General features: G+C 38.9%; 1 protein-coding gene across 2 annotated transcripts; it reads right to left on the bottom strand.

The window, feature by feature from the left end:
- Window positions 1–981: 981 nt before the first annotated feature.
- On the bottom strand, window positions 982–10,620 carry LOC140535822 (cyclic nucleotide-gated channel alpha-3). Of its 2 annotated transcripts, XM_072657344.1 has the most exons (8): window positions 10,529–10,620; window positions 9,269–9,298; window positions 8,775–8,930; window positions 3,333–3,401; window positions 3,061–3,249; window positions 2,863–2,964; window positions 2,472–2,578; window positions 982–2,366 (listed from the first exon to the last, which is right to left on the bottom strand). In XM_072657344.1, exons 1-8 carry the CDS (start codon window positions 10,618–10,620, stop codon window positions 982–984), a joined length of 2,130 nt encoding a protein of 709 aa, XP_072513445.1. The 2 variants fall into 2 exon arrangements, with proteins under 2 accessions (XP_072513445.1, XP_072513446.1); XM_072657345.1 differs by lacking the exon at window positions 9,269–9,298.
- Between the last annotated feature and the right edge of the window lie 434 nt (window positions 10,621–11,054).

The following is an 11,054-nucleotide window of genomic DNA, read 5'->3' as shown; positions in this document are numbered from 1 at the left end:
TTTCAAACTAGCTAAGGTTTTTCTTGGGTAAATAGCAAAGCACTTATAAGAGCTCTGGATAAGAGCGTCTGCTAAATGCCTTAAATGTAAATGTCCTTCAGGCACACAGACTAGGCTAGCTAGCAATTAATGGATGATAACATTAGAAAAGTGACATAAAATCTCTCTTAAAATAGTGTACATAACTAGTTATTTGAATATTAATAAAAACACCTTAAGAAAAATGTGAATTTAATATCTATATGAGTTATATGATGGTAAACAGATTCTGGGAAATAAACTAACCCAGCAGTTTATATGGTTTTATTATAGCACAAAAGAATATTGTTCAGATATTACCCCCCCCCCCCCAAACCCCAAGGTACCGCCCACTTTTTTAACAGCACATTTTGTTCAGTTACTGTGCTTGTTACTGTGATAATAACAAATGAAGGATTCTGCATGACATGCAAATGGAAAAAGCACAGACACTAGTGTGATATACAAACAGTGGACATGTCTGCTAATGAAACCCAACAAGTAATTATTCTTCCGAGACTCTCTGCTCCTCTTCTGATGAAAAAGACACTTAGTACATGTCATTTACAATTATATGTACAAAGACAAAAGACAACTGCCTGTACAATTTATTTACATTGTATTTATTTAAACAATATCATCCTTGCTTAAGATACACACAGTTTCTGTCTAAAAGAATGTTGAATGTCTAATTTTTCTGTCCATAGTTTCTTTCCCCTGAGAGCAGATGTGAGCAGTACGCATCTGTGAGAGTGCTAAACAGATAACTACATTTGTTTGCAATCACTAAGATCATGAAACTAGTAATGGTATTGTTTCAATGTAGCAGAACGTTTTGAGAAGTTTTCACTTAAAATACAGTTCTATACCTGACACACTACACCTGTAGGTAACATACATTGGAGATGTGTATTTCATGTTCCAACCTTGCAATCTACTGTAAAGTAATACTTCACAGAACTACTAGTTCTTTTTATCCTCCACTACCTCAGACAAGTCATCCACCCTGAGTGTTTTCACTCTGGCTTCCATGTTGCTGATCCTCTGCTTGATCCTGCCCTGGCTGGCAGCCCAGTCTGCTGTTATGCGTGTCATTTTAGCCTGCATCACCTCTAAATTTGTCTCAAGCATGATCACCTTGTCCTCTAGGTCTTTAGCATCTGCTTCTTTGGCTGCTGACTCATCAATTAAGCCATCCTTCATCAGAATAGCCCTACCCTTCTCTTCAAGAGCCTTCTTGGCATCTGGATATTCGGTCAGGGCCTCCATTAGGTCATCTTTGGAGAGAGCAAAGAGATCCGAATACCCAACACTCCGGATATTGGCAGTCCGACGGTTTCCAGCCTTACTGCCTTTTATGCCCAAGATGCTGATCTCACCAAAATAAGCGCCATCACTAAGCACCACAAACTGTGTCACTCCATCATCTGCTACCACAGCTAGCTTGCCTTCTTTGATGATATACATTTCACGGCCAATGTCGCCCTTCTTGCAAATGTAGTCACCAGGGCTAAAAACCTGTGGTTGAAGCTTGAGCACTAGCTCAATGAGCAGTCCTGCCTCACAGTCCTGAAAGATGCGCACCTTCCTTAGTGTTTCCAAATGAACATTTATGGCAATCTCTGCCTTTAGCTTGTCTGGGAGGTACTTAAGCACTTCTTTTTCATCGCAGGTCTTCTCTTCTGTCCAAAGGTAGTCAAACCACTTGACAACACGGGCCTCTAGATCTTTAGTGACCTTACGGAACTGCATATACTGCTTAATTGAATCAATCTTGGCCTGGAATTCAGCACGTGAAGCATTCATGTTGGAGATCATGGCACCTACATTACCAACAATGGTAGCAAATATGAGCACACCAATGAGAAAGTCAGCGACAACAAACAAGTACTCAATATCTCTAACAGGAGGTGGAGTTTCTCCGATGGTGGTCAGGGTAAGAGTGGACCAGTATAAACAGTAGATATACTTCCTAGCCAGACGGCCATGTTCGGGATCACTAATGTTGGGGTAGACCCACGTGTCTGTCCCAAAGCCAAGTGTTTTGGAAATAGCAAAAAAGATGCAGGCATTCCAGTGAATAATAATTAATATATAGAGTACAAGGTTACCAATCCGGAAGATGTTGGGAAAGTTTGTCCTTGTCTCAGTTCGGTCAAAGAACTCAAATAGCCGAGACATTTTAAATAAACGATTAAATCTTAGTTCAGGATTGTTTACACCCACATGCAGCATCAACACATCTGTTGGTATCATGGATATCAGGTCATATCGGAATTGTGGTGTCTTTTTGTAGTGTTCCCATAATGTCTTATGATCTTTCACCAGCAAGCCTTGCTCCAGAAAACCTGATAAAATATTTTACATAAATATCCAGACAAACAATAAATAACTGCATGCACTTTTTGCAAAAAATGAAACCACTATATGCACAAATATGCTACAGGTTTTACCTGTTCTGGATCTCACAAAAGTGTCAATGTAGTAGATGACATCTGATGAATAATCCAGTGCAATCCATATCATGGTAAAACTATCCTGCAGCTCATTGAAACAGGCTCTAAAAATACACATTACAGTAAAAAAAAAACACTCTGAAACAATAAGTAAAGTTACATTTGAATCCCATATTTCAGGTTCAGAAAAGGTTCAAAATAATTAGTGCTACCTGGCAAAATAACCAATTGGCTTCATAAAAGCAAATATTACTGAGGGGTCTCAAAAGCTGAGGGTCTAAATACTTGTGCAAGATGCACGTCAATGTCTTGCTGACATTTGTTGTGTAAAATATTGTCTACAAATACATCACATTTTGTGATAGAAAAAGAAAAAGATTAAAATTACCTGGTGACAAGCATCATCAAATTGTAGAAGGCAGGTATTGCTATAATAGTTAGCCAGTGATAGTACAGGTCAGAGGCGGGGTCCATTATCCAAGACTCTTTTCTGAAAACAAATGTTAATATAGTGATTTATCTATCTTGTGCACCACCAAAATGCAATATTCTCTAATCTCTATAACCATTAGGTCCAGCTACTCACGGTGGGTCTTCCTTTTTTTTATCATCCTTTTTGTCATCTTTTTTTTCATCCTTTTTTTCATCTTTCTTTTCATCCTTCTTATCATCTTTCTTCTCGTCCTTCTTGTCATCCTTCTTTTCTTCTTTCTTCTCATCCTTTTTTTCATCCTGTTTCTTATCGTCTTTCTTTATCTCCTTGTTGTCTTTTTTGCTTAAGGAAGTTGTTATGATTTATTTTTGTAGTACATGTTACATTTCACAAGATTTGTATAAAACAATAGTTAATGCACTTACTCATCTGTGTTGTTGCAGTTGTTCATATTTAGCATAGCGAGAGGCCAGTGGCTGGCATTCTTATTCAAGCTGCAAAGCAGATGGAACCAATAACATATTAGTGTATGAAAATATGAATAAAATGAAGCACTTACTTGAAGGGCTTACTTATGCTACTTAACACATACACATGTGGACAAAATTGTTGGTACCCCTCGGTTAATGAAAGAAAAACCCACAATGGTCACAGAAATAACTTGAATCTGACAAAAGTAATAATAAATAAAAATGCTATGAAAATTAACCAATGAAAGTCAGACATTGCTTTTTAACCATGCTTCAACAGAATTATTTAGAAAATAAACTCATTAAAACAGGCCTGGACAGAAATTACCCTTAACTTAATATTTTGTTGCACAACCTTTTGAGGCAATCACTGCAATCAAATGATTCTGGAACTGTCAATGAGACTTCTGCACCTGCTCCAGTTGTCTCAGGTTTAAAGGGTGTTTTTTCCAGATGGCATGTTTCAGCTCCTTCCAAAGATGCCTAATAGGATTTAGGTCAGGGCTCATAGAAGGCCACTTCAGAATAGTCCAATGTTTTCCTCTTAGCCATTCTTGGGTGTTTTTAGTTGTGTGTTTTGGGTCATTATCCTGTTGCAAGACCCATGACCTTTCTGACACTGGGCAGCACATTTCTCTCTAGAATCCCTTGATAGTCTTGAGATTTCATTGTACCACAGATTCAAGACAACCTGTGCCAGAAGCAGCAAAGCAGCCCCAGAACATAACAGAGCCTCCTCCATGTTTTACAGTAGGGACAGTGTTCTTTTCTTGATATGCTTCATTTTTCCGTCTGTGAACATAGAGCTGATGTGCCTTGGCAAAAAGTTCCATTTTTGTCTCATCTGTCCATAGGACATTCTCCTAGAAGCTTTGGGGCTTGTCAACATGTAGTTTAGCAAATTCCAGTCTGGTTGTCTCCCATGAAGTTCACTTTGGCTCAAACAATAACGAATGGTGTGATCTGACACTGATGTTCCTTGAGCTTGAAGTTCACATTTAATCTCTTTAGAAGTTTTTCTGGGCTCTTTTGTTACCATTCATATTATCCGTCTCTTTGATTTGTCATCAATTTTCCTCTTGCGGCCACGTCCAGGGAGGTTGGCTACAGTGCCATGGATCTTAAATTTCTGAATAATATGTGCAACTGTAGTCACAGGAACATCAAGCTGTTTGGAGATGGTCTTATAACCTTTACCTTTAACATGCTTGTCTATAATTTTCTTTCTTTCTTATCTCCTGAGGCAACTCTTTCCTTTGCTTCCTCTGATCCATGTTGAGTGTGGTACACACCATGTCACCAAACAGCACAGTGACTACCTGTAGCCCTATATATAGGCCCACTGACTGATTACAAGATTGTAGACACCCGTGATGCTAATTAGTGGACACACCTTGATGTCCCTTTGGTCACATTATTTTCAGGGGTACCATAATTTTTGTCCAGGCCTGTTTAATGAGTTTACTTTTTAAAATAATTCTGTTGAAGCATGGTTCAAAATCAATGTCGCATTTTCATTTGTTCATTTTTTAATTATTATTACTTTTGTCAGATTCAAGTTATTTCTGTGACCATTGTGGGTTTTTCTTTCATTAACCAAGGGGTACCAACAATTTTGTCCACGTGTGTATATAAATACAGCCATAAGCAGTCATTTTGAAGAAAGCTTTCCAACCCAAAGTAGCTCAGGGTGAAAAAGTATATGTCCTCTTAGTTACTTAATTATTAACCAGATTTAGTTGTATATCAGTTGAACTAAACACAACCAAGCTTGATTACTGCCCACCCTTTACTTTCTGTAAACAGCGGTTTCTTTTTATTTTTCCTGCTCCTGCTGCAGTTTAGAGGAGCTGTAGGGGTTGTACAATGCAGTGGAACAATACATGGTTTTCCTGTAACAGCTCTTTTAAATATTGTGAAAGACTACTGCTAAACAGCAAGGAAACACACTCTATAATACTGCTCTCATCAAGCGATAAATAAGCATAAACTTACTGTGGTCTTTTACCCACAGCACAGAGGCACATTAACTATTTTTAAATAGACCTTTGCGATGCAGCGCTACAGGTGAGGAGGAAACACGATGAGTTATATTAAAAGCAGTTTGCAGCTCACAGTTGGGTGTTACCATACCAATGGCAAAAAAGAGCTGTGATTGGTGGAGAGAGAATAAACATTTGTCACAATTCCGCTTTATGGTGTGTATACACGTGGCTTCATAAGTATACACGTGTTGCGAAACAAATCTGATGTGTGAATAATTGGCACAAAAGAATTGGTGCATTTGGTGTGTAAGGTTCTATAGAATGCTCAACAAAGCATCATTTAACTGCAAAGCACTATTTTACTGCAATGGAGGATTTTTTTTTACTTAATCTATAGTGGGGAAAAAAAGTATTTAGTCAGTCACCAATTGTGCAAGTTCTCCCACTTAAAAAGATGAGAGAGGCCTGTAATTGACATCATAGGTAGACCTCAACTATGAGAGACAAAATGAGAAAAAAAAATCTGAAAATCACATTGTCTGATTTTTAAAGAATTTATTTGCAAATAATGGTGGAAAATAAGTATTTGGTCACCTACAAACAAGCAAGATTTCTGGCTGTCACAGACCTGTAACTTCTTCTTTACTCATTACCTGTATTAATGGCACCTGTTTGAACTCGTTAACAGTATAAAAGACACCTGCCCACAACCTCAAACAGTCACACTCCAAACTCCACTATGGTGAAGACCAAAGAGCTGTCGAAGGACACCAGAAACAAAATTTTAGACCTGCACCAGGCTGGGAAGACTGAATCTGCAATAGGCAAGCAGCTTGGTGTGAAGAAATCTACTGTGGGATCAATAATCAGAAAATGGGAGACCTACAAGACCACTGCTAATGTCCCCCGATCAGGGGCTCCACGCAAGATCTCAGCCCGTGGGGTTAAAATGATCACAAGAACGGTGGGCAAAAATCCCAGAACCACCTAGGGGACCTAGTAAATGACCTGCAGAAAGCTGGGACCAACGTTACAAAGGCTACCGTCAGTAACACACTACGCCGCCAGGTCAGATCTTGCAGTGCCAGGCGTGTTCCCCTGCTTAAGCCAGTACATGTCCGGGCGCGTCTGAAGTTTGCTAGAGAGCATTTGGATGTTCCGGAAGAGTATTGGGAGAATGTCTTATGATCAGATGAAACCAATGTAGAACTGTTTGGTACAAACACAACTCGTTGTGTTTGGAGGAGAGTGAATGCATCCAAAGAACACCATACCAACTGTGAAGCATGGAGGTGGCAACATCATGCTTTCGGGCTGTTTCTCTGCAAAGGGACTAGGACGACTGGTCCGTGTACATGAAAGAATGAATGGGGCCATGTATTGTGAGATTTTGAGTGCAAACCTCCTTCCATCAGCAAGGGCATTGAAGATGAAATGTGGCTGGGTCTTTCAGCATGACAATGATCCCAAGCACACTGCCAGGGCAACAAAGGAGTGGTTTCGTAAGAAGCATTTTAAGGTCCTGGAGTGGCCTAGCCAGTCTCCAGATGTCAACCCCATAGAAAACCTTTGGAGGCAGGTGAAAGTCTGTGTTGTCCGCCGACAGCCCCAAAACATCACTGCTCTAGCGGAGATCTGCATGGAGGAATCGGCCAACATACCAGCAACGGTGTGTGCCAACCTTGTGAAGACTTACAGAAAACGTTTGACCTCTGTCATTGCCAACAAAGGATATATAACAAAGTATTGAGATGAACTTTTGTTATTGACCAAATACTTATTTTCCACCATTATTTGCAAATAAATTCTTTAAAAATCAGACAATGTGATTTTCTGATTTTTTTTCTCATTTTGTCTCTCATAGTTAAAGTCTACCTATGATGTCAATTACAGTCCTCTTTCATCTTTTTAAGAGGGATAACTTGCACAATTGGTGACTGACTAAATACTTTTCCCCACTGTAATTCTGCTGTGGAGCCAAGAGGTGGTTAAATTTTAAGAAGCACGGATGACAAAACAGAACTTTTCTGCGCTGTTTTGATGAGCAAGAAGTTTATGTTGAGCACGTAACTTAAACTAGCACATTGAAGTTTAAACAAAGCTTAAAGAAGTAGGCATATGGCTGGTATCACCAGCAAACATTGATTTTTTTCTGTGTTTTAGAAACGTGCTGTGCACTGGGGTAAGCAGGTTGATTTTACAATGATTTATGACTGTTGAAAATGACAGTAGCTTTAACACACTTATATCCACTTGCCTGACTTCATCTGATCACAAAAAAACACATTCCATTTACTCTTGTGTTAAATGTGGACAAGATCAATCTCTGACCACCTCCAAATTTGTGTGATCCAATTGTAATACAATAATAAAACATCCTTGGGGTGTTTACATCTAGAGTATGTCAGTGTTCTCTGCACTAATTTACGCTTGTGTTGGCATTGGACTTCTTTAGGGTTGTGTCTTTTCTCAGCTCCTCTTTGTGATGTTCATGGACAGGATGGCAAGGTGCAGTCAGGGACATGAGGTGCATCTCAGAAAAGGATAACATGCCCCCTTCTGGTACAGGTGTGAACCTACCTCAAGTGGAGGACTTTATTGAGGTCTTATTCAAGAGTGGTGGGAAGGATTGTTAGATTGATCACAGGCTAAGTGCGGTGAGTGCAGTAACACGGTCACGATACTGGACTACACTGGTGAAGAGAGAGCTGAGCCGCATAACAAAGTAAAGGTAAAGGTGCATGTATTTGTCACTGTACAGTGTACACTGCACAGCGAAATGTGTCTTCTGCATTTAACCCATCTGTGGTAGTGAACATACACACACACACTAGTGAACTAGGGGCAGTGAGTACACACACACCCAGAGCGGTGGGCAGCCAACTCCAGCGCCCGGGAGCAGAGAAAATAAAGGGCCTTGCTCAAGGGCCCAACAGTGGCAGTTTGCCAAGCCTGGGTATCGAACCCACAACCCTGTTATCGATGAGCCACCACTGCCCCCGTACTTGTTTTACCAGTCAATCTGTTCTTATTTGCGTGCCTTATTGCCACCACTTCTCTGAATTGGACTAAGCAGACAAGTAGATGATGATTACAGAGGCAATGATCTGTGGCATAAGACCAAGTCCATCTAACTGCTTCAAAAGAAATCAAATTAAGGTTCAGAATAGCCTATATAAAGTGCTGGCTCAAACCCCACTGAGATGCTGTGACCAACAGGCAGTTCATTTTCCAAAACTTTCATTGTTGCCAGTTCAAGGGAATTCTGCACAGAAGAATGGGCCAACATTCCTCCACAATGATGTAAACAACTGACATGTAATTATAGAAAGTGTGTTGTTGTAGCAGCTGCTGCTACTTAAGGTGACACACCTAGTTATTAAGGTTAGGGGCCTATATCAGTCTTACTTACTTCCTTCTGTGGAGTTGATCTTGTCCATTCTTGTTGTCTAAGCTTCCGTCTTCCCTCGCCGGCACAACTTTAGAACCATCCACAATTGAACAGGTGCTCGCCGAATGTTTGCCATGTGATACCCAACCTCCAAGTGTCAGAACAAACTTGGATATTCTGAGGTAAAATGTATTATTTTCATTATTTTTAAATATTGTTTTCTGCATTACATCTTTGAATTGAATCAATCACAAGTGCAAAATAACAGAATGCAGCCACAAACAAAGATTCCTTAATTTATTAAAAGGCTGTTGTTTTCTATTTTTTTATGTTGCCACTTTAGCATGGTGGACAAAAGGTGGACATATGATCAGCACCTTTAATGATTCCATTCATAAAATGTAATTATATACAAAACTAGTTAATGGATTAGTTTGTATTTACATCAGAATATAAATGATAATTAGAAATGACAATTTGTCATGTTCCATACACATACAAAAAAACAGTATTACCTGCCAGTAGCTCCCTGTGAAGGGTGATCCCTGCAGCAAAACAGTGGGAGGTGCACAATCAGATAGAGTACTCATTCAGTTCCAATCAACTTCATCAACGCCCATTGCTAATTAGGTTTATTAGAATTTTTTTACTTTAAGCTGTTTGCAATAAACCATTTAAACAAGAACAATAGCTCAATGCAACTAGTATGACAAGTGCTTTCTCCACATTCAACAGTGCTATTTTAAATGACTACTGCAGTTTTAGATTTATTCAACCCCTTCATGACAAGTGTTGCATGCATCCACATGCTGCAGGCTTTTAGTGCTAGAGGAACTAAAACAACCCTAGAGAATTACAGAGATACTGTCATGCTTTGTTGTAGGCATTGTAGGATGTTCTATTCAGTGTATGCTTTATTCTTCCTTCTCCAAACATATTGCTGATCCATAGCCCCAAAATGTTTCAGTTTTGTTTCATTGCTCCACAGAAAAGAATCCCAAAATGTCTTTTCTTATTTATATGGTTTTAAGCATACTGGAACTGAAAATACTTTTGAGTGAGTAGAGATGTACGGGCATGAAAACCTTCAGAGTTTTCTATGCACCTTACTATGTAAACTGACATCTTAGTTTACACAACTTAAGGGTTTTTCAGCACCTGCCACCTCAGTAATCTGGTGGATGCTGGTAATAGCTTCATCTTTCTGTCACATCCAGATAGTTTTCCTGTAACATTGAACTTGCAAGCTATGCTTCCAACTGTATATCCTGGAACATACAGCTTTTGCTATCTTTTTTATCCTTTTCAATGTTTATGCAAGGCAGTGATCTCTGAACTTTGACTTTGATTATATTTCTAATATTAAATCAAACATCACAGTCGAAAAACTTTGATGTTTTTTATCTCAAGCACACCTGATGCAACTAATGAAGCCCTTGATTTGACACCTGATTTGACACTTATGAGGGATTCTATTTAAAAGGTTGCATTCTAAAACTAGTCATTAGAAATTCAACTATTATGTGTTGTATTATGTATTATGTATTATGTATTTGGAGAAACCACTGGTGTCAATAAGTGTGTTGATCTACTTAAATTGATTGGTTAATTGTAGTTCAAAGTTTGTAAATGTATAAATGGGAACTGAATAATTTCAACTGCAACTGTGTGTTGTATGCGTTATATTGCATACAATAGTAAGTAAGTTGCTTAATTGGATAAGCTCAAAGAATTCTTCTTAAACATGAATGTTCTGTTTGTGTGAGTGATCGAACCTGTCTTCTCCATCAGTCCACTTAGCGCTTGGCTCCGGAGTAAAGGCAGACCTGCGGGTGGTGTATGATTGCTCCGTGCAGATTTTGGCCATCTTCTCTTCTGCTGTACCTCTAACTGCACAGGAAATATTCGTAACAGCTGTTGATTCAAGTTAACATACAGATACAGGTGTCAAAACAACTGTTAATATAACCTAAATATATAGAACTGCTGATAATGAATTTTGATAATAGTATGTCTGATAATAGTCTGCTAATAAATCACAAGTAGCTTTAAAACTATAATTGTTGCAGAACTCTCAATTGTGCTTATTCAGTACCTCAGTTATACAATACTGCTTAACCCCTATCTGTGCCTTGACTCTGTGGCTTTTTATGTTACTTTTCTATTTAAAAACAGGTTATGAAAAGGTATACATATACACCTTTCTCCTAGTAATATGAATGTGTACATTCATTTTACACAATTGGACTGTAATTGTACTGTTGAGGGAACATTTATATTGCTTTGACCTTGGTGGTGCAC

Source organism: Salminus brasiliensis, chromosome 15, assembly GCF_030463535.1.
Source record: "Salminus brasiliensis chromosome 15, fSalBra1.hap2, whole genome shotgun sequence".
Classification (NCBI taxonomy): Eukaryota; Metazoa; Chordata; class Actinopteri; order Characiformes; family Bryconidae; genus Salminus; species Salminus brasiliensis.
Note: the sequence above shows the minus strand (reverse complement) of the source record. Positions and strands in the feature narration are given on the sequence as shown.

What these genes read in the sequence shown, in the direction of transcription:
- LOC140535822 (XM_072657344.1), bottom strand. Translation starts at nt 10,620, where the DNA reads ATGGCCAAAATCTGCACGGAGCAATCATACACCACCCGCAGGTCTGCC. An exon ending in TCACAGGGAGCTACTGGCAG is followed by an intron (nt 8,931 to 9,268) that starts GTAATACTGTTT and finishes ATTTTACCTCAG; the next exon opens with AATATCCAAGTTTGTTCTGA. An exon ending in TTTTGTGAGATCCAGAACAG is followed by an intron (nt 2,367 to 2,471) that starts GTAAAACCTGTA and finishes ATATTTTATCAG; the next exon opens with GTTTTCTGGAGCAAGGCTTG.